Here is a 24,052-nt window from a genome sequence, read left to right on the forward strand (position 1 = left end):
TTAGTTTTCTCAAAATGCAAACAAGTTATTACAATTGTTTAATATAAAATGTGATTATTCACACATTTATCAGACAGCAGCAGAGCAGGGGTTAAGAAACAGGCTTTAGAACTGGAAAGACAGCTTCAAATCCCAGCTGGGTCACTTTCTAATTCTATGATCTGAAGTAAGTCAATCAACTTCCGTCATGTGCAAAGCATCAGTAAGGTGTGTAACTTGCCCAACTCGTCCCTGCAACCACCCTATCAGGTGGGACTTTAGTTATTATTTTATAGAAAAGGAAAGTGGAAATGAGAATAGTAGATCACACAAGTCATATAGCCTGGTAGAGCCAAGATTCCAAGCCTAGGAATTTTCCTTCAGAGCCCACCGTGATACATTATGCATCCTGCCTGCGAACCCTTCAGTGAAATGCCACATAAGGAGTTGACCCTAGGCCTGGCCTCTATCAATGATCATCTATTAATGTTGGCTATTGTCATTATTTCCAATTTTATCTGGAGAGAGATAAGAGAGATGGCTCTGAAAGATTTCACAAAGAAAAAATGATCAGTAGGGCCATGCAAGAAACCAAGCCAATACACACCCACTTGACCTCCCCTCTAGAGGAGAGCCAGCCGAGGGGCTCTCTCTCCTGTCCACCTGCACACACACCACCATGCCCACCCCTCAAACTCTGGTTCTAATTTTCCCTTGCAAGTACTCTTCATGGTGCTGAAATAAAAACAACTTAAAATGAAATGAAAGTAAGGATCATAATCTTTGTGACCATTGTGGGGAGGAGGCAGGGGATTGAACTCAGCTGGTTTTGAACTTGAGATCCTCCTGTCTCAGCCTCCCAAGCTGCTGAGATTAGAGGCGTGCACCACCACACCTAGCTTCCTGACCATTTTTGCTTCTGCAAATGCTGTTTGAAGGTCAAGTTGTAAGCACTTGATGAGGCTCTGAGGACCCATCTCTGTAACCCTGCATCTCCAGACACATTGGCAGACAATTTCAGATGGGCAGAACCTCAGAGGTCAGCCAGCCTCACCCCAACTCCTTGACTCATCTCTACCAAGAACACATTCCCATGATTGAAAGCATCGTGCCGTTCTTGCTTCTGAATCAAAAACTCACCTCTTGGCAAGTTCCATTCCCTTCTACTGAGTATGCTCAGTATGACAACAAACAATAAATTTGTTCAATCAAGAATGCAGTGCTCCCATTTTCTGGAGACCACCCCAGTGCTTTTTCTTCACTGGACACTCAGATGCTACAGAATGACTATCATCTCCCCCAATGTTCTTCTATCAAACCACTCTAGCCCCATGGAAAAAAATCATGTCTACCATCTCCAGAGCTGCATAACAGTTCAAAGCAGAGTTTTCCTATGCCCTGGCTCACAGAAACAGAACGGGCAAGACAATGTCCTCATTATTTTCCCTTCTCTCCTTAAAGGAGGGAGAAAGGAAGTTAGAAAGTTTTGTGTTTTCAAAGCATTTTTTAAAACATTCCCAAAAATGCAAGGCCATGTTAAGGAAAAAAAAAATACAGGTCATGTTTTGACGCCAAGAGGCCAACATTCGTGAAAACTTGAGGCGGGGGAGCTCTGAAAATCTGTCAAATATTGCTGTAAGATTTTAACTCTGAACAGTTGATACTTGGGCCTACATCTCTTAGAGACTTGGGAGTTTTATGATTGTCGTTAAGACACGTATTTTCTCTCATATGAAAACTTGCTGCCTAGCAACTTGGGGCCAGCAAAGCTAAATCAAGAAGCATTTCAGCGTGGAGGTTTGTTTCTGTTTGTTTTTTCTTTTAAGAGATTTCTTTTTCCCATTAAATGACAAGCACACTCTATGACCCGAAGATCCCCTGGACTCGATCGAAAACAGTTTGAATACTACTCACTCAGCCTCTTTGCATTCAAGGATGACGGAGTCACCTGGAGAGTTCTAGGATGTATGCTGCTTTTGTGGCAACAGGAAGGGAGCCATGGGCTGTCCTCTGTCAAAAACATTCCACATGTGGCTGCTGCTGGGACCCCAAGTTGAGACTAAAAGGGGATTCTATTCCACACTGCACTAGGAACAGGGATGCGTCCTCCTAACTTTGTTTGCAACCTTCTAAGTTTTGCCAAAGATAGGCAGACACAAATCGGAAAGTTGGTTGCAAACAAGAATAATTCAATACAGTTTAATATGCCTAACTTAATATTTTGGAGATCACCTTAGATACCTGATGAGAAACACAATCATCCCCCAGTTGTAGAAGATTGGTTCCAAGAACCCCACAGGTACCCAAATTCAGATGCAGAAGCCCCTTATATATAAAATGTCATAGTATTTTCACAGAGTTTATGCACATCCTTCTGCAGACTTACATCCTCTCTAGACTACTTATAATACCTAATACAAAGTACATGCTACATAAATAGCTGTTATTCTATATTGTTCAGGGAATAATAAGAAAGGCTGCACATGTTCAGTACAGATGCAGTTTCTTTCCCCTGGTAGTCACTTGGCTCCAAAGATGTGGAACCTGTGCTTCCCCTTGTCACCTTTCTCTTCTGCTATTCTGTGACTGGAGGACATAGACTAATGGAGGACTTTGCAATACATACTGGCAACAGGGGTCATTCAAACTATCCTGAAGAAACCTCTGGAAAGGACACAGACATCAGCTTTCTCCACAAAGCATGATCATCTCAAATGACCCTCCATCTTCAAGCCACAAAAAATGTGACCCTGGGAGGATCCCCATGTCAAAAGCCAAAATGCTTATTTTGACAAAATTAGAAGAATTCTCATCAAGAGAAAGTTTCATGTGAATAAAATGTAATTGTCTCTTGGCACCCTGTGGTCCAGAGAAACTGTAGCACTCAAAGGCTAGTACTGAACAAATATCATGACCTCCTGATCATCAGAAAATCACAGAAAAAATCAGGGTAAACAGAAATGCCACAGAAGGCTAAGGCTGATCCAAAGTATGCTGCTTTGCAAGTCATGCTGAAAAGCCAACTGAAACTCTCAATGGGATCAACACAATGTAGATTAAAATTGCATTAGCGTATAAAGTGATTTGGTTGAGAGTAACATTATATACCTTACTTTATACGAGTTGCCCATTTTTTATATTAACATAAAATAACATTAAAAGAAAACCACCCTGATATATTTTGAAAGTTCTCAAAAGCTCTTCAGAATCTTCAAAGGCCCTTGGGGAGTAGGATCGAGGAGAAAGAGGAATAATCACATTATAAATCTAATATGTAACATTAAAGTATAAAATATGAGAATGAACCCACATATTTTTATGTGTGTATATGTACATATATGTGTGTGTGTGTGTGCGCGCGCGCACGCGCGCATGCACACACACACACAATTATATAGACCCTATGACTCCTGAGAGGGTTTGTTACCTTTTTCACTAAGTTCCTTTAAAGACCTCCCCCTCCCCAGACGTGAGCTGCTGTATTTCACCACATAATTGATATAGATTTGGTCTGCCAAAAAGTGGGTGCAACCATCATGTGAAGCTTCTTAATTTTAATGTGCCAGTATTACTTTAAAAATCATTTCCTACAAAACTGTCTTTGGTGCAATATTGGGGTGCACACAGTATTCACAAATATGCATTTAAGCAGCGCAAAGGATTATGCAAGTGAATGAAGGTAGCCAATTCACTACAGGGTTAGCTGGAGGTCAAGCTCAGAGGCACAGCACTTGCCCAACATGCACAAGGCCCTGGATTCAGTTCTCAGCATCACAGAGTTTTTAAAAGCTTCTCTAGACCATGAGAGTGCGGAGTGAGCTGCACACAACTCAGGTGCAGGCACCAGGGGTCCTGCCCAGTCCTTCCTGTCCACATCAGTTCTGACTTCTCCTCCCACAGTGTTCTTGGGGTGGGGTGGGGGTTCTGGGGCATTCTTCTGTTTCTGTCATATGAGAATCATGTACTGCCAGCCATTCCTCAGCACTATAGCTGTAGGAGCTGACATCACTCTTGCTCTCAACAGATATTCCACTCCAGAGGAGCTCACACCTCCAGCTGGTCCTCACCCTCCCCTCTGGTGGGCAGAGACAAGCGTCCTTGACAACACCCCTAGCAACCCTGACACTGATGGGGTCTTCCAGCTCTTCTTTCATCACTAATACAACTTCCTGGTTTTCAAGGATATTGTTCTTATCCTAGTGTTAAAGAGCAAACTCTGAGTTAGGCCATTTCAGTTCCAACCCAAATATTCCCACTTTCTAGCTGTGTGCTCACAGGTGAACTTATCTCTCACCTGTACAAAGGAACAACGTAAGCATTTTGCACTTATATAGGGATGCTGTCACATATTGATACAAGGGGGGGGGTTATGTCTTTAATATGCATTTTAAGTTTATTTGTATGTCAACAAAAACATCCAGCCCCTGTATGGTTGTACAAGATGAACACTCTATAGTAATCCAAAAGCATGTAATGTCATAAGAATCCAGTACATGCTTTCTCAGGCCAACCTCATGTCTTGGGCTACATCCTATATATTACATCTTTTATCCCTAAAATTCTCTTAATAAATTTGCATCCCACATCTCCCACTGTCTATTGGGCTTATGTTGCTGGACATTCAGATAAGTGAAATTTATTGTTACAATTTAAAATTCATTCCTACCACAGAACTTCTTTTTCTTCCTTTTATTAAAGGTGCACCCATATTCTTCCAGGATTAATTATTTTTTAAAATTTGGTATGTTACAACTCTGCATATTGCTGGGATCATTGCTGCACATTCCTACAGGCACACAACTTAACAATACCATTTGACCAATATCAATCCTTAGTCCTGAATTCTTACAATACTTTCCTCAGAGAACACCCACAAATCAGTCCCTGGATACCCCTATCCTCCTGACCAGGGCAGGCCCTGACTGACTTTCCTTCTGGCGTTTCATTCTACTTCTTGCTATTGTAAACCCTGTTCTCAGATTAAGCTTCCTGAAGCACTTTACTTGAAAACCGTGAATGGTTCTAGTACCTGTGAAATTAAAAGCAAAAGTCCCGAGTGGCATTCTCAACCTCCTCCACCGCCCGGAATCTTTTTCCAACCTCATACTGTGCCATCGCCAAGTTCCAACAAGAGCTGTGTTCCCAGAACATACGCCTCCTTGCTGGGCTTCTGACTACATGATCTCCCATACCTGAAATGTCCTCTTAACACATCTCCACCTGTTCAAACTCCACTCTAAAACCTATTCAAACCACCTACTCAGGGAAACTTTCCAGATTCCCCTTAGTTTGACATAAACTCTCCCCTAAAATCCCCATCTCTCTGAGAACACTGAGTTACCACCACAGTGTGGCTCCTTTTGGACATTTCTTCTTTCCCTTACTAGGACTCATGGTATCATTTCTCCCAAATCTCACATCACATCTGACTCACAGCAGGCATGCAGAAAGAAAGGTTCTGAATTAACACATAACAAGTTCATTTTGCAAAACTTGTGCAAAACTCACCAACTTCAAGGCACAACACCAAACTGAGGAGCCTCGGAAAGTTTACAGTACCCTTTCCACCTGGGAAACACAATTTTCTGGTATGCAAGGTTAGAAAGACCTTGATGATTTTTTTTGGCTCATAAACACTTCTTTTAAAACAACATCTTAATGTATCGCATGTCCATGAAGCCAAAACATATGTTGCAAGTTTCCTATCAAGTACATATGGATTTTATTAAAAAAAAAAAAATGGCAAAGAGACTGAGAAATGGTGATCTCCAAAGTAGATTAACTAGGGGTCTGACTAACTCTCAAATTCAGCTAGAGCTCTCCTGCTTTAATTATATGAAGTTTCCTCTTTGCTTTTGTGACTTTCCTAGAATGGATGTTTTTCACATTCCCGGGGAGGGCGAGTAAATAATGGAGGAAAAGAAAACAGCTCTCTCTCATCCTTTCTCCTGTCCAGTATCCCGTGGGTTTCTGCTCCTCTTCCATTATTATCTCTTCCTTCCTCACAAGACTATTCTTTTAGACTTGCCTATCCCCACTCTATTTACCCGCCTTGCTTCCAAACATTTACTCAGAGGAGCTCTATCCCTCCTCACTGCTTTGGAGTCAAAAGTAAGATCCTGGGGAGGTATCTGTGTGTCAGCTGTTGGGGAAACCTGTGGCTCATGTGCACATACATGTCCACAGAGTTTATAAGAACTCCTCTTGTCAGCAGAAATGTTCTTCCTCAGAGCAGAGCCTGGACTCTAATAAAGTCCAGCTGAGCAAGAACAGAGCTAGGAGTGGAACTGTACGAGGGAAAATGGGAGAGAAAAGGAGAGGGGATGGCGGAGTTCAGTTCTTAGAATTCACTAACCCACGCTGACACTCCACTCTGCCCTCCACCTCCAGCCACTGCTGTTTCCAGGCCTCAATCCACGCATACCATGGAGAACCAGAAACCCAATCCTCACTGCCTCCCTTCTCAACTGGAAGCCGGTGCTGAGGTTGGTGGTGGTGTGGTCACAGCATCGGTCCAGTCTCAAAAAGCAGAAAGAAAACAAAGCCCTCTACTCAGTTCTAGAAAGTTCCAACTCAGAGCTGGGACACTTCCATCTGCTATGACTATGCTACTGGCTCACTGGTTCTACCCGGTAGTTCCTGTAAGATTTGCTTAAAAAAAAAAAAATGGCAAAGAAGAGAGAAATGGTGATCTCCAAAGCAGATTAATTAGGGGTCTGTACCACTTACCTCCCAGCAGAAAAATCATGCGTTTTTCCCTCAGCTTCAGATAAGGGAAGATAATAGGAAGCTGTAGCATGACATGGCGTCCCTCTTTCCCAAGAGCAAGACTTCACAGCTACGTTCCATCAAAGTTCCCTTAATTAGGATTTAACCAAATGATAGTTGAAGCTGAACATGGTTTCAAAGCTTGTAGTCTATTTCTTTTTTGAAAAATGAACCATAGCCATCTCCCCATGAGCTCTCTGGAGGGTGCAGTGCACACTAATGAGGTTTAATGACAGTGTGACAGGACCATAAATGGAGGCATCAGTTCCCCACCACTGGTTACCAAAAATAAAGAAGAAAAAAAAAACTACCTACACACATTAAAAAAACAAGCTGCTTTGACTATACTGGTAAAGAGACTCACCAAACTGGGTTTCCAGCTTAATTTTTCAGTGGAAAGCAATGTGCACACAAGCTAGAAATGCTCCAGCAAAAGCAACAAAGACCCAAGAGATGCTCCCATGCTTTGCTCAAAGGAACTACATCTGCATTTGCCTGTCTCTCCCATTCCTCCAACTCTCTCAAAATGTACTGAATGCATTATTAGCTCATGCAATAAATATTCACTGAGCCCCTGACACACACCAGGTGCTATTGTTAAGTATACAAAAAGATCTCTGCTCTCAACAATGCAGCAGGGAGAAACACAATACAACTAAGAAAGCAAGTTCTATAGTTTTTGTTGTCGGTACTGGGAATTGAACTCAGGGGCACTCAACCACTGAGCCACACCCCCAGCCCTATTTTGTATTTTATTTAGAGACAGGGTCTCACTGAGTAGCTTAGTGCCTTTCCGTTGCTGAGGCTGGCTTTGAACTGCAAGTTTTATAGTTTATTGGCTACAGTAAGAGTTATGGGATACCAATCCAAAAACACAGTCATCACCCCAGCTGTGACAGGCTTCCCAACAGGGGCTGTGACTTCATCTCGCCACACTGGCACCTGTTACGTATTTGGTATACAATACAACCCCAATTTTTTAAAATCCTCTCAATACACAAATGATTGAACAAGTTTCTTCAGAATAATTCCCTATGAGAAAAGTTACTGGAATGGTGCTGAACAGAATGAGAGAAAAAAAAATAAGTTCCTAAAAGACTAAGCTGTTTTTAAAAATTATGTACTGCCTGTACAGAAATGACAAGTGAGACAGCTCAGGTAAGAGTATTCATTTTCAACCACAGTCTCAACCGAGAGCCAACCAATTCAACAATGCAGGTGAACCCTCCGAAATTACTAATGCAACTGACAGAATGGGGGAATGTGATGTGCTTTTATCTGGAAAGAGAGCTAGTAACTTTCATTAGCTTTTCAGAGGTCTGCCATCCCATGAAGATTAAGAAGTGCTGCCCTAAAGAATAAATGTATTTTGAAAACTACATGCATGCCTTTGGCCATAGAAAAAACACACGACTTCTAATCCACAGTTAGCCTCTTCATTTTTCTTATGAGGTGGAGGCTTTAGAGACAGGCTAATGGCAGTCACTTTGAGCAAAGCAACAGAGGAGCATTAGGTAGTTCCTCCTCCACATGTCCCTCACAGACTGTCTTGCCCGCACTTACTGACCCTGACAAAGGCCAGGCAGAGTCAGGACAGCAAGCTGCTCCTTGACATTCTGAGTCCAAACCAAGCTCCCATGGGTCAAAATAACACCAGCAGATGTCACAGATGTCCCACTCAGGTCTTGCTTTAACTACTGTGAACAAAAGCCTGATGACTATGAGTGGAACCTTCCCCCATGTTCCAGACTGACGCTCTCTCCTACGTTCTTATGAGAGAGAGAAGACGCTTCCTCCCCAGGGCAGCCATTCCCCTTGCTCTGCTTCCCATACTAGTAAGGAAGGTGAAAATCCAACAGCACAACACGCATGGCTGATACAGCTGTTGGAAAGTGTCCTCCAGGTGATTCCAGTGCTACTCCAGGGTTGAAAATTATGGGTCTAGAGAAGGTACCAGCAAGTGTGTTCTGTAAAGGGCCTGACAGTACATCTTTTTGCCTGGTGGGCTATCCGGTCTCTGTTGTAACTATTCAATCCTGCTGATATGTCATCAGAGTAGCCACAGGTAATATGTAATCGAGGAGAAAATAACAGTAATCTGGGAAAGGGATCACAGGGCAACAATAACAAATAGTACTTTAAGTATTTCAAATGTCACACTATTCACAAGAGCTAAAATATGGAATCAACCCAGATGCTCTTCAATGGATTAATGCAAAAAGAAAATGTGGTATGTGTACATACATACATGTATGTGCACACGTGCACAAAGGAATACTATTCAATCATAAAACGAATGAAATTCTGTCATTTGCAGCAACACGGTGGAACTGGAAGTCATTATGTGACATGGGATAAGTCACACAGAGAAAGACAAACACCACATGTGCTCACCCAGTTGTGGAACCCAATAGATCAATCCTGCAGAAGACAGAACAGATTAGTGGTCACCAGAAGCAGGGTGGGAAGGGAAAAGGAGAAAGGCAGGTGGGGGGAAATGGGGCGCCAAAACTGAAGGAGAAAAGAGGAGTTACCTCTGGTTCTTCTCTAGTACAACAAGCCGACTGCTGATTAAAACCTCCTATGATACATTTCAAAATGGCTATAGAGTTTGAAACTCCCAACACATAAAAACAACTAATGCTTGAAGAGAAGGAAATCAAATCGGGGTAATTAGCATTATTATATGTTGCATACATATACTGAATTAACATAATGCACCCCATAAAATGTACAAATATTATGTCACAATTTTTTTTTAAATCACACAGGGATATAGTGGGAGGAAGAGTGTATTCCAGAAGTTTCTGCTCACCCTTACATGAATCTCCTAATCCAAACCAAGTTCAACCCCATCCCAGAACCACAGGAATGCATGCCCAACCCCTTTCCCGCCCCTGCAGATGTACTGCCTGAGCCTAAGTGAGGGTCCACCCTTCCCTGACTCCTCTTCCTTCACTTGAGAGTCACAACATCTGGTCCAACCAGGAAGGTTTTCTGCAAGGCAAGGTGACTTTTAGGAGTGCAAACAGATGCTAGCCATGGCCAGTGGGTGTCAGGGGAGCCTGCTCCTCCACACTAGCTCTCAGGGACGCTCATGATCCATGTCATAGTTTAGATCTTGAATGTCGCTCAAACGCCCAAGTGTTAAAGGTTTGGCCTCAGAGTGGTGCTACTGGGAGGTGCAGAACCTGTGAGAGGCAGAGCATGGTGGGAAGAAGCAGGGTAGGGGCGTGTCTTGACAGGGGACAATAGATTCCCCAGACCGTCTTTCTGTTTTCCTGGCTACCATGAGGTGAGCAGCTCCCCCGCCACAGCCTCCCACCATGAGATCTGAGCTGCAACCATCCAACAGCCACAGGGCCAGGCAACCAAGGACCAAAACCCCTGAAACTGTGAGTCAAAGTAAAACTTTCCTCCTTATAAGTCGATCATCCCCAATATTTCTCACAGTGGCGGAGGCTAACACAATCCTCCTGCTGTCTCTCCTCCTTTCAACTTTTGGTCTTTTTCGAAGCCTCAAAGGCCCTAACTTGATCAAGAGTTTAGGAGTACTACGACACAAAACTTCAGTGAAAAATTCAAGAACAGGAATGAAAGCAACAGAAGATCTTCAACAGCTCACAAACACGTTGCAGATATTCAACTCCATCTGGATTGCATGTTTCTCCACTAAACAAGGAAGGCGAGAGAAGACAGGCCCAGATTTATGGAATTCCATCAGAAGATGGACACTCAGTGAGAATTTTGTAGTATTAACAAAATTAAAGAAGACAGAGACAGAGAGGGGAACTCGAAGGGGCCAGTTGTACGTGACATGGTAATAAGCTCCGAACAGGAATTCTCTTAAACAATTTTACCTTTTCATGATTTTCGATCAAGATTTCCACCACAATATTCTGAAACTTCAAATCCATGATGGCAGCAACAGTCTCTTCCTGCGGCCTCATCAGAGTTGGTCCAAACACCACTCCTAAATTTGCCACGGTCATTAGATTCTGCTTGGAGTGATTTGAAACACTAATATTGAAGAAAGGGAAAAAAAGATCTGTGTTTAATTACACAGCAATAACTGTAGAACATACAGCATTCTGTCACTCTATGTCTTCCTTAGAACAAGGTCTCCTGGGGCTCAAATCACCCTCAGGATCAGCTCTGAACAATGGGATCCAGGATCTGACCACACCCTACAGGCTGAGGCTCCTGCCTGCTCTTCTGCTTCTCTCTGGCTCTCCTGTAGTCACAATGGCTTTCTAAATAATTTTGTGTATATGCTAAGCTCATTTCCTCCAAAAATGGGGGAATCCCACCTTTCCCTACATTGGTACCTCCTTGTTTCTAGGGACTACTGAACTGCACGGCACCTTGGTGAAAATCAGCTTCATGAGCAGGCGGAGCGGGACCAGACATCCCTGCTCACTCTGGCAGCCTGGCATCATAGTGCTGTAAACAATATGGACAACTGTCCTCAGCAGTCCTGCTACTTTATTCAGGCCTCAAATCAAGGACTTCATTCTGAAATGAATGAATTCTTCTACAATAACCCTCTGTATAGTCTCACAATCAACATGTGTTCTCTCTTCCCTTAATCAATTATATGTTTATTGCCACTGATATCTGAAATAATTTTTTATTTTTATTGTTATGTTTGTCTATCCCCCTTAGAAAATTTTGTGAAGGTAGGGACTTCATCTATCTTGCTCAACTGTGTATCTATTGGCACCTAAAAAAACCATTCAATAAATATACATTAACCAAATAAATGAGTGGCTATACATCAAGACCTCAAGTGAGCCATAATATCCTCTGGCCTTCAGTTTTATTTAGTAAAATAAAAATTCTGAAGCAGTGTTCCTCGCCTTCCTCTGTAAAATTTTACAGTTATAGTGATCTGAGAGTCATTTATATTTGGGGAAAAAAGGGCTAATCCTCCACTGATTTAGTGGATTTTGCTAGCTATTTAAAGAGTGTGAAAGAAAGAATGGACCCTATGAAATGACTCCCCATTACTGGATTAAACAAACTTAAGGACATGTTCAAACTCAGCTCGGGAGGCGTGAAACCAAACTAACATTGCTAACGGATTTATAATCCCATTTCCAGAATCTGTATATGGGCAATATATAGCATTCTCCTCTTTCAACTCAAATCAAACCCTGAGTTGCTGGCAATGCTGCTAAGCAAATAATTATACAACTCCACGAAGGCATCGGATTTCACTACGCCAGCCCAAAACACACAGAGGGAGTCCAGCGCCCGGCCTGCCCTTTCCAGGTGTGGTCCCTGGTATTGTGTATACAGCCCCGGCTCCACCCGGGGCCAAATCCTAGCACAGGGCCGAGCACCCACAGCCGAGCACCCACAGCCAAGCAGAGAAAACTACAAGGAGGGCAAAGAGACTTACTTTGTTAAATGCTTCACCAAAATATCCAACATCTCTTTATTTTTCTCTGGTAGTTTGTGCACCAAGAAATGGATAGCATTAACTCGAGATTCCGGGCTGCCACTCTCTTTACAAAGAAAGAAAAGAACAGTTAATGGAGTACTTGGAATCAAATATATTCCCCAAACCAATAATTCTAACAGCTCATCTGTTCACAGCCTAAAAACAGATTTTCACTCTATTTTGCCACCTTGAAGAGGAAAAAGATCTATCTCCCGCTATTGTTAATCTGCGGATGCCCTCCTCTGACACACACCCCGGGCCCATAAGGCGATTTCCCTGCAGCAGCAACCAGTGCCTTTTCCGGGTTTATGAAGAACAGGGAGCCTCTCCCACAGGCAGGCCGCACTTCCAGTCCTGGGGTGCAAGTCGAATACCAGCAACGAAGAGGTTCCCCGTTATGGGTTGAACTGCATCCCCCCCAAAGATGCTGAAGCTCTGACCTCTAACACTTCAAGCCAGCCTCTCTAAACTGAACTTGGGACTTATTTTAATCGGGTGTTTACACAGGCATGGAAACACGTGTATGCGTACAGAAGGTAAAAGTGTGGACTCACAGTGCCCTAGAGACGCGTGGCATGGCGAGCCACACACATGTCCACCCAGGGAAGCACCAGGGTGCGTGAGGAGGTGCAGGGAGAGGGGGGGTGCACGAAAAGGCCGTGATGGAGGTTCCTGCAGGAAGGAACTCAGCCAGGCAGTGCGAGCAGGCTCAGGGGCGGCTAGTTGAGATGACTTCACTGGGCTCTGGGGCAAAGGAGCTATCCCTACTTGTCTGGCACCTGGCCCTGGGGTGATGGGGGGTGTTTATTGTTACATTTTTTTTTTCAAACCCTGACACCTTTGTGTTCTTAATTTTTCTGATAAAAATTAAATATCTTCTCTGTAAAATTTTAGACAACAGAATACTGGCTTGCACAGAGAGAACTCACTGAAGGAGGGATGGAAGGTGGAGGTTCTCATGCAAAAAGAGCGCTGGGGTTACCATCTCTAGGAAGGAGCTAGCTCTGGGACAGGTTATCTCCCAGGGCGATCTCCCATCTGGACTCCCAGGGTCACGATGCCCAGATTCCAAAATATCACAGATATAAGTCACACTTAAAATAGTGGTCTTATCTGAAAATAGTCCTTAGAGATATCAGTTAAGATGACATAATAATGGGGCAGGGCAGGGTCCCTTAACTCCATAAAACCAGAGTCCTTATAATAAAACAAAGAGGTGGGGTGGGGATGTGCCTCAGTGGTAGCATGCTTTGCCTAGCATGTGTGAGGCACTGGGTTCAATTCTCAGCACCACATATAAATAATTTTAAAAAGGTCCATTGACAACTAAAAATATTAAAAGAAAACAAAGAAGGAAGATGGACAAGTGAGGAAGATTGGGGGGGGGGGGCGGGGAACATCACTAACAGCAGAGCCAGTGATCAGAGTCGGCCTCTTCAAGCAGAGGCACACTGAGGGTGGCCAGGAAGGATCCTCCCCTCCAACCCCGAAAGGAGCAAATCTTGATTCAGATTTTTAGTCCCCAGTATTGCAACAGAATAAATTGCTGTTTAAGCCACTTAGTTTGTGGTACTTTGGCGACAGCAGCCCTGGGAAACCAAGATATTCCCCCTTTACCCCTTGAACTGGAGAATTACCTGTGGCTCTGATTAACACTGTACCCAATTAACTTTATTATGTAGCTGCTTGGGAAATTATCAAACAAATCAAGACAAGGCTCGTTACTGAAGAATATGCTAGAGTTTTCAGGAGTGGCAAAGAGGAGATAGAAAGGAATTAGGGAATCTGTTTATTGTTACTTTTTTTTGTTTTTCCAAACCCTGATACCTTTGTGCTTTTAATTTTTCTGATAAAAATTAAATATATTCTCTGTAAAATTTTAGACAACAGAAAATAAAGACAACTAAAAATCACTGAAACTCTAATATACAAGAAATAATGCAAGATCAGACTATTAAAAAAAAAAAAAAAAAAACTTGTACAAATCAACCAGAAGGGAGGGGGGAAAATCCCAAAATAAAAACAAGCAAAGGACCAGAGGAGGGATTTTCAAAGATTTATGTTATGATTACATATGAAAATAGACTCAACCTCTATGAGACACACAGAAATTAAATCCACAACAAGAGACTGACACTCACCCACCAGAAGAGCTTTGAGTACCAAGTGGGACCTGGGGCAACCCAAACTTTCATATACTCACTAGCTGTGGCTTTGGCCCCTGGTGCTGGGACCCAGGGCTTGCACAGGCTAAGCCAGCTCTCCTACACAGAGCGACACACCAGCTGTAGAGGGGAATAATTTACAACCACTCCAGAGAAGTGGTGGCAGATCTGCTAAAGCTGAACAAACATATACCCTAAGATCCAAGAATTCCACTCATAGATACACAATCCGGAGACATGCACACAAGTGTTCAATAAAAGGCACACGCTAGAATATTCGTAGCTGCACTCTTTGTGATAGCCCCAAAGTGGAAATGACCCAGATGTCCATTAAAAGTAGAACTGATCGATATATTGTGCTATGTCCATACCAGGGAATGGACCAAGAATGCTCTGCTTCTCACAATGTGGATGAAGCCCACGAGATGAGTCCAAAAAGTCAGATGTATCAGAATGTGTTTCCATCAGATTCCAGATACACAAAGTGCTAATGCAGCAACCCAAGGTGTCTGTAGTCAAAGGACAGCCACACCTCATAAGGTGGACAGTGACCACATGGGTAGGAGAAGGGCTTCTGAGGGCCTGATCATGTTTGATTTCTTGACCTGTAAGCTGCTCACAGGGGCACCTTCCCTTGGTGAAAATTCATTAGCGGTGTGTTTCTTTGTGCACACTGATGTTATGTTTCAACAAGTCAAGTTCACTTGAATTCAAGTTCCCCATAATAGATCTCATTGTAAAATGAGCTGGTGGGTTTTAGGTCTAATCCTTTCAGAGTTTTCCTCCCTTTACTTGGAATGAAAAGTTTGAACAGCCTATTTCATTTAACAGAGCATGGACGACTTTCCATGTCATTAAACCGAGAGCCACACCGTCAATCTTATGAAATGCACATTGCTTCCAACGTTGGTAAAGTTAACTCTGCCCGGTTTACACTCCCAGTAACACAGTAACACTGCTGGAGAGTGAAGAATGGGATTTACAAGAAGACACTGAGACAGTCGTCTCTAAAAGTAAAGGAACAAAAAGGCTAACGCTAAAAAGCATGGTTGTGATGAGGCAGAACAGGAATCATCAAGTCGTATTACCTAACAAAAAAAAAAAAAAAGCTTTTACAGAGACTAAAATTATCACTGAAAACAAAAGCACAACTGTCTCAAGAGTTAGGTGATAAATTACAACCCAGTTCTAAATCTGGAGTTAAAACCAAGAAACCAACTTAAAACCTCATCAGTGTTGGAAAAAACAAAAACACAACAATTTCAATTCACAGTTTTGATCTTCAAGAAATAAAATCCAAGTATAAACTCCACAAAACAGCCAAGAATTCCAAGGGAATAAAGGAAAATCAACAAGGATAAGAATTTTGTATTTCAAAACTTAAAAATTTTTGAAAAGTTTGTATACTAAAAAGCTACTTTTAACTCAGAAGATTAAAAAAAATAAGTCTGTTTCTTGACATTAAAATCATTTTTTCCCAGTGAAAATCTAGTTTTAATATGTTAGCATTACCTAAACACAAGCTAGAGAAATAGTTTTCCACCCTCTAGGGATAATGTTCTTCATTTCTAAACATAGAATTCCTTCTGAAAAACAGTCAAAACTTCCACTTTCTTCCTCTCCCACTAGCCCATCCCATCTCTTCTGCAATCACACTTGAATTTTTTTCCCAAGTTTGCTTTTTCCTCTTTTAAAAAAAATTCAATAGAGCTTTTAAAATAAAACTATTTGTTCTCTATATTGTTTTATTTTGGTATTAATCAGAGCTTTGTATTAACATACATTTCTATATGACTATAGTAGAATAACTTTAAGGTTTCCAAAAAATTTTCTTCTTCCGAGTTGTCATCAGTTGCTTATACTACATATATATTCAACTGGTACTAGTTGACAAAGAATAAAAGGCATAACTTCTTTTTTAAAAAAAATTTGGTATACCTGGTTAATCACACACCAGATTCTTGAAATATGCCAGGGAATTAGGAGTTTACTATAATAAAAAAAAAGGCGTTTTAATTGTGAAACTACATATCAGCATCCATCACATTTTAGTGTCTATTTGCTTATGGTGCTGTGGCAATGAGACCAAAAAGAACAATCAACTTACCGGAGCTTAAAGACACAAGGTAGGTAAATGTTATTTTAATATTTAAACACCATACATCAATAATACTATATTTTAAGAAAAGCATTAGCAAAACCACCCCCAGCACTTTCCAAGGGACTAGTGGGCTTTAGACAACAGACATCCAGTGCTCTAATTCTTCTATGGGTTCCCCTTCTACTGTGACATAAATACACCAGATTGAGGGATGTCAACACCCCCCAAAAGTCAATTACTTTAATTTCCAGGCTTCCGAATCCTTCCCTACCTAGAGCCCACATGACCCTGTCTTACTGGTAAACCTACATGGGGAGCAAGGATAGAAATTCTGGTTGAGCAAAAGCCTATGTACTGGATCCTACAATAGTCATGTTTCTTGTCAGAAATGGCCCTAAGAACTTTGTGATTATGATTATGCTTCCCAGCTAACTTGACTACAGTAAGAAAACGTACTGAACACAGCAACACAAGCACTCTGGTTTGAGAGACAGTTCAGAAATTATTCCTATAATCCAACATCAGGTACCCAGGCTTCAGCTGTCATTCTTGTGCTAATTAAATGTTGGGTCCAACCCAGAAGCATGGGTCCATCCATGCTTATCAAAATGACGTGTGAAGGACTCTATGCCTTCAGACCAAGAGTTACAACATTCTCAAAGGTAATAAGCATCATGCAGTAAGACATCCAGGCAGATGTCTGCTGCCTTCCAAGGGTGGACACAAGTTTTTGATTTTCTGCACTTTTGTCTTGTGAATTTCTATACCAAAACCTCAGGACAGTATCTCGCAAGACGGATGGATGTCTCTACTTCCTTTAAGCAATCTTAATGAACTCAACTACTAGTTCAACTCTTTGAATCTTTTTAAAGGAAAACAAGTTGACTTCCAATGCATTTAATATTGAATCATGGGTTGACTTTTCTTAGAACAAGATACAAAATACTTGGCCTTTTGTGATGGCGACACAGATCATAGTTTTCTATGATGACCTTGTAGATTTAACTCGGAGGTTCTCAACAGAAAACCATAAGAAAGAAAGAGATGTGAGAAAAGGAAGAGACCCAGGAGAAACCTTCAAAACTCACAGCAGGCAGGGAGAAGAGAGATCTCAACACCACAGAACAGATGGAAACCAGCTCACATGACTGAAAAGAATCAAAAATTAGTTTCCATGCTGGTGTGAGAGGCGGTAACAAAGACTGGTAATGTCGGTAATTTTAGCAATCAGCTCAGTTAACAGACATTTTAGCATAACAAGGTAAGCTATGCCATCCTTAATGGAAAATGATAGCATAACCACAATTCCAATTCTCCAACAATATTCAAAGGGGGAGACTAATTTTGGCCATCTGATTTCTGTAACTGTTTTATTCAATACTTGGAAGTACATATGCAAAAGATTAGAGATCTGCTCCTTCACTCCTAAGAGACACTGAATACAGAGGAGGGTTCTCGGAGATGAAAATAAAGCAGTGCCCTGGAAACACTGAACCCTAAAAGAAAGCCATTTAGTACATGTGCTTCTTCTCACTAAATAAAGTTACTACAGGTCCTGTTCCAACCACGACTGCACTTAGGTGCAAACCCATGCCAATAACCACAGTAGCTCCAGTATGCCTTTGTGACAGTCCTGTGATTCAAATCATCATGAAGGCTCTTAACAGCCTTGCCACAAATGGGAAACCAAGCAGATGGACATCTAGCAGATGAGGAGGCCTTCTGCATCCACACAATTCTTCGCACCACATAGTTCAAATATGCCTTCATCATCTTCTACCACCATGGTCCTCAACACCTTGTTAAAAAAAAAAGTTCCTCAGAGGTAGGAACTTTCTCATCTGGCAAAATCTGACATCAGAATTTCCAACACGCTACGTCAGGCTATGGGCAGGATAATACTCCTGACACTCACTTGTGGCAATTTAGACCTTTATTCCATAATCACTTTATCTTTCCCCAAATCTCAAAGGATTCGAGATGAAAGCTGGCACTCTTGTGCTTTTTCCAGTCTCTAAGGCGAACAACATGAAATGATTGTCCTCTAAGTTTAATTTCTCTTTTCCTAGTTTGCCAAAAATGCCACAGGGAAGAAATCAAAATAACTAAGCATTTGCTTGAGTTTTTGCCAAGAAAATTTCCCCCTCTTCCTTGATCACACAAATTTTGGGGCGGGGGGGATCTCCTTCCATGTGAAAACAAAGCTGAATCGAACCACATTTTTGCCTTTTCCAAAAGCCTATTGCACATGTGTAGTCTAATGGAGCCTACACATTGCTTCTTTCTGCAACGTACTAGGAACCTTTGCATTGGCTGGAGCTGAGACCTCACAAGAAGATAACATTTAAAGCCATGTTCGGGCAGTGGTAACATGGGACCCAAAGGGATTGCTCTAAGTTTTTCAACAGATTAAACTATGGACAACATCCAAGGGGAAAAAAAAATAAAAGGAAATGAAAATACAATTTCAGCTACTGTTAGTGCACCTGTGAAAACCAATACTGCAAAGTTTAGCCAGTGGAACTGGGGGTTTGAATTTTAAATAGTTTCCTATAATCTGGCAAAGTCACTTCACATGCCTCCATCTTCATTTCCTTAACTATTAAATACCTACCACCAGCACACTTCAGAAGAGGAGGATAATGAAATAGTGCCAAATATAAAAAGTGGGCTGTGTGATAACAGAAAACCAGAGAGCCCCGGGTGTCTGACTCATAAAATAAATTTGATCACAAATTAAAATTCCACCAACTACAGACCTTTCTCATTTAACATTTTATCACATATAATTCACTCCCAAACACTGCTTGGGCTTCTGGCATTTTCTCATAATATTCTTTCTGTCTGTAATTTCCATCTAAATATCTAAGTGATGCCATCTCCCACCCATTAATCCCTCTGACCTCCCACAGGTTAAACACTTTTATGTTTCCACAGAATTTCATGCCATTATTCTGTAATTCACGGTAGAATGAAAGAGGTAGAGGCCCTAGGACTTGCTACAGAAGTGGCTCCTGGGGTTAAGAATTCTGTCATGGCTCTATATACCCAGACTCTGCCAGTATCTACCAGTGACTAACACACAATGAGCAATAATCAATGTCTATGAATGAATGAATGAATAAGATCATAGTCCTCTTTTTTACTTTCTTGCCAAAGGGGGGAGGGACAATCATTATTTTAAATGATTTTTTAGCACAGGCCTCAATAACATTAATTTTTCACGATTAGCTTCAATTTAATCAAGTTCAATTTTTAGTCTGTAGAAACTATCAACCCCAAAACTATGTCTGTACCCTACAAATTACTTACTGGCTGGAACAATGAAATCTCCATGTAACTCATAGGTCATGAGCGGTTCGGGAAGACTCCTGTATGAAAAAGAGTTCATAATTACCAAACAAATCCGAACAAGTCACCTGCCAGTTTACTTTTTTATAAAAAAGTGTTAAATCTGTTGCGCATTTCTTAGCTATCATACAAAACTTCCTTAGGGAATACCTTTACATATCAAAAAGATATATAAATCAAATGAAGCACTTTATTAACTCCTATCTGAACTATGCTATCAAAGCTTAAGCAACTGCAAATCTCTAAAAGGCTTAAGCACATAGCACTGCATCTCTAACCTTGGAAAGTATCTTTAGGAACATCTGGTTTTATATTTGACTTCTTTTCACACACTAATATATTAAAAGTCAAACACTTTCTAACCAAATGTAAGCATATAATTTGAAAAATCATCTTTAAGAGAGTAGCCAATGATACCCCCCACACACACAAATACATAGAAAAGAACTGGGATGCAGCTCTGTGGTAGAGCACTTGTCTAGCATTCATGAGTCCCTGGGTTCAAACCCCAGCACAACAACAACAAAATTATTTTAAAATTACACAGAAAATATCAAATAAACCAAATCCTCTTCTCTCTCAAGTTATCTCCATTTTTTAAAAAAATCAGGATTTTTGAAAAATCACTATGCCTATGTAATAATGAAAGAGAATTATGAAATAAGGTTAGTGACTTTGTAGTTTATGCCTATAAAATTAAACTGATGACAACTTTAAAAATATACACATTTTAATTTAAAAAAAAAACAAATTAAATGGTAGTATATTCTATCCCGTGATCAATAGACTGCTACAGTTCATTCGACCTGCTAATGTCTTAAGTTTTATAATATCAACTTTATGAAAAGTCAAGGAATACTTCAACAAGTATCAATCTGCATCGTTTTTCTGCAGGGCAATCTGGCAAGACATTAAGAACTTCAGAAAGATTGAAATCCTATAACCCAAAAATTCCTATTCAAATATTTTAAAAGAAAATCAAAGATGCACAGATGCACACACAAAAATATTAAACATAGGCAAAAGCCAAGAATATTGCCAGGGATAAAGGTCATTTCATATTGATAAAAAGGTCAACTCATCAAGATGCTCCAACAAAGCTAAATGTTCATGGATCAAACAGCTCAACATAAATCATGCAAAAACTGACAGAACTACAATGCAGATGACTCCACAACCACAGTCAGAGGCTCCAAAACCCCTCTGTCTCAATAAGTGCTAGAACAAGCGGACAGAAAATCAGTCAGCATACACAGCCATCACCAACCTGAAGCATCAGCACGCCCTTCACCTAAATGACACTGCACCCAAAAGAGGGACACATATCCAATGCACATGGATTATTCATTTGCCAAGATAAACCAAATTCTGGTCCATGAATCAGTAAGTTTAAAGTGTTCAATTCAGGCAGAGCATGTTCTTTCGTGGAAATAAAAACTGAATTTACAAAATCAGTAACAAGAAGAGCTGAAAAACATCAAAGAAAGGGAGATTTGAAAGTATTTTGACCTAAATTAAAATACAGTCTATCAGAATCTTAGGGATGTCGATTAAGCCGTACTTTGGAGCACATGTATACTGTTAAACATCTACATTAGAAAAGACGACCTTAAACCAACGACTTTACTTTCTACCTGAAAGCAAGGGAGGAAAAAATGAATTAAAACCAAAGTAAGAAGAATAAAAATAATATTAACCAAAAAGAAAATCAGTGAAAACCAAAAATAGAGATGTTAATCCAAAACCAGTTACTTAAGATGATCAATAAAATTGATAAATCTAACCCAAGTAACTAGGAAATAGAGAAAATATGAATAGCCAATGTCAAAAAGGAGAATGGTTAGCCTCTTCAACAAATGGTGCTGGGAAAACTGGAAATTCATAGTCAAAAAAAAAAATGAAATGAAATTCCTATCTCTCACCATGCACAAAACTCAACTCTCAGTGGATCAAAGACCTAGGAATTAAACCAGACACCCTGCATCTAACAGAAGAAGAAGGAGGCCCCAATGTCCATCATATCAGATTAGGCCCCTACTTCCTTAATAAGACTCCTATAGTGCAAAAATTCAGATCAAGAATTAATAAATGGGAGGGATTCAAACTAAAAAGCTTCTTCTCAGCAAAAGAAACAATCAATGAGGTGAATAGAGGGCCTACAGGTTGGGAGTAAATTTTTACCACTTGCACATCAGCTAGATTATTCATCTCCAGGGTATATAGAGAAAGAGCTCAAAAAATCTAAACACCAAAAAAACAAATAACCCAACTAATAAATGGGCCAAGGAACTGAACAGACACTTCTCAGAAAAGGATATACAATCAATCAAAATAAATGAAAAAATGTTCAACATCTTAGCAATTAGAGAAATGCAAATTAAAACTACTCTAAGATTTCATCTCACGCCAGTCAGAATGGCAGCTATTAAGAATACAAACCAATAAGTGTTGGCGAGGATGTGGAGGAAAAGGCACACTCATACATTGCTAGTGGGAGTGCAAAATGGTGCAACCAATATAGAAAGCAGTATGGAGATTCCTTGAAAAACTGGGAATGGAACCACCTTTTGAACCAGCTATCCCACTCCTCAGTCTATGCCCAAAGACTTAAACATAAACAGCATTCTACAGAGACACAGCCACGTCAATGTTTATAGCAGCACAATTCACAATAGCTAAACTGTGGAACCAACATAGATGCCCTTCAGCAGATGAATGGATAAAGAAAATGTGCTCTATATACACAATGGAATATTACTCAGCATTAAAAGATAATAAAATCATGGCATCTGCAGGTAAATGGATGGAGTTAGGGAATATAATGCTAAGTGAAGTTAGCCAATCTCCAAAAAACCAAATGACGAATGTTTTCTCTGATATAAGGAGGGTGATTCATAGTGGGGTTGGAAGGGGGAGCAAGGGAGGAATAGACGAACTCTAGATAGGGCAAAGGGGTGGGAGGGGAAGGGAGCAGGCAAGAGGGTAGAAATGAGAGTGGAATGAGATGGGCATCATTACCCTAAGTACATGTATAAAGACATGAGTCGTGTGAATATACTTTGTATACAACCAGAGGTATGAAAAATTGTGGTCTACATGTGTAATATGAATTGTAATGCATTCTGCTGTCATATATAACAAATTAGAATAAAAAAATAATTCAGTGGACATTAGGGATACAAGGGGGATGACCATAAACCTGCAGTTCTATCACATTATATGACACATCAGACTACTGGTTACTATTTTAAAGGAGCTTTGAATTTAATAAAATATCCAATTTACATATGCTGTCATAGGTCTGCATTTACAAATATGCTGTTCCGCATTCATTTTCAGATTGAGAAACTGCAAACCTAATGGACTCGGATTCTTGACATTCCACATCCTTTTTCTGGGTGAAAGGGTTACTTTAACAATCAACAGCTTAAAAAAAAAAAAATGGCTCAGTCATTTTTAAAGCAAAAAAAAAAAAAAAAAAAAATAATGGTTACTGCAGAATCACCAAAGGTTGTAACAATATTAAAGAGAAAACAGGGAATATTACAAATGGTTTCATGTCCATACATGCAGCAATTTACACAAAATAGACAAATGTCTGAAAAGCTGGAAACTACCAAAGCTTACTTAAGATAACCTTAGTAATCCTATACTTGTTAATCCTAGATCTATCAGAAAAATTGAATTTGTAGTTAAAAATCTAGTCTGTAAGAAAACTCAGACCCAGATGACTTTGTCGGTGAATTCAGTGAATTCTATCAAACAATTATGGAAGAAACAATTTCAGTTTTATTTATATTTTTTTCAGAAAGTATCAGTACGTATGTATGTATGTGTGTGTATATGTATTTCCTTCCAGAAAACAGAATACTTACTCTTATTCTTTGAGGGAAAATATCAAAACTGAAAACATTTCAAGAAAATGACAGAAAAGTACCACTAACATAGAGGTAACTTTAAATGTTAGTAAATTAAATTCAACAAGATACATAAAAGGATAAAAGATCACAACCCAGCTGGCTTTCTGACTGACCTACCACTTTGAAAAAAAAAAAAAATCAATGCAATTCACCATACCAGCTAACTAAAAAAAGAGGGGAAAAAGCCGGTATGATCATTGCAGTAGACAACACAGTGGGGGAAAAAGGACCGTCTTTCCCACAAATCATAATGCAAACATTGAACATCCATATGCAAAAGTAAATTTGACTCCATTCCTCATATCTTTCACAAAAATTAAAA

The 24,052-nt window shown here is 40.4% G+C and overlaps 1 protein-coding gene across 3 annotated transcripts in view; it reads right to left on the minus strand.

Moving 5' to 3' along the window:
• Positions 1 to 24,052, minus strand: part of ARHGAP10 (Rho GTPase activating protein 10) — a 303,935-nt gene that overhangs the window by 93,998 nt on the left and 185,885 nt on the right. For all 3 annotated transcript variants that reach the window (XM_081302994.1, XM_081302995.1, XM_081302993.1), the window contains 3 exons: positions 19,772 to 19,830; positions 12,152 to 12,257; positions 10,608 to 10,767 (listed from right to left, as the gene is read on the minus strand). In XM_081302994.1, coding sequence (XP_081159120.1) covers positions 10,608 to 10,767; positions 12,152 to 12,257; positions 19,772 to 19,830 — 325 coding nt within the window. The remainder of the gene's footprint in view (positions 1 to 10,607; positions 10,768 to 12,151; positions 12,258 to 19,771; positions 19,831 to 24,052) is intronic.

This window comes from Spermophilus citellus (genome assembly GCF_964194105.1).
Source record: "Spermophilus citellus genome assembly, chromosome: 8".
Classification (NCBI taxonomy): Eukaryota; Metazoa; Chordata; class Mammalia; order Rodentia; family Sciuridae; genus Spermophilus; species Spermophilus citellus.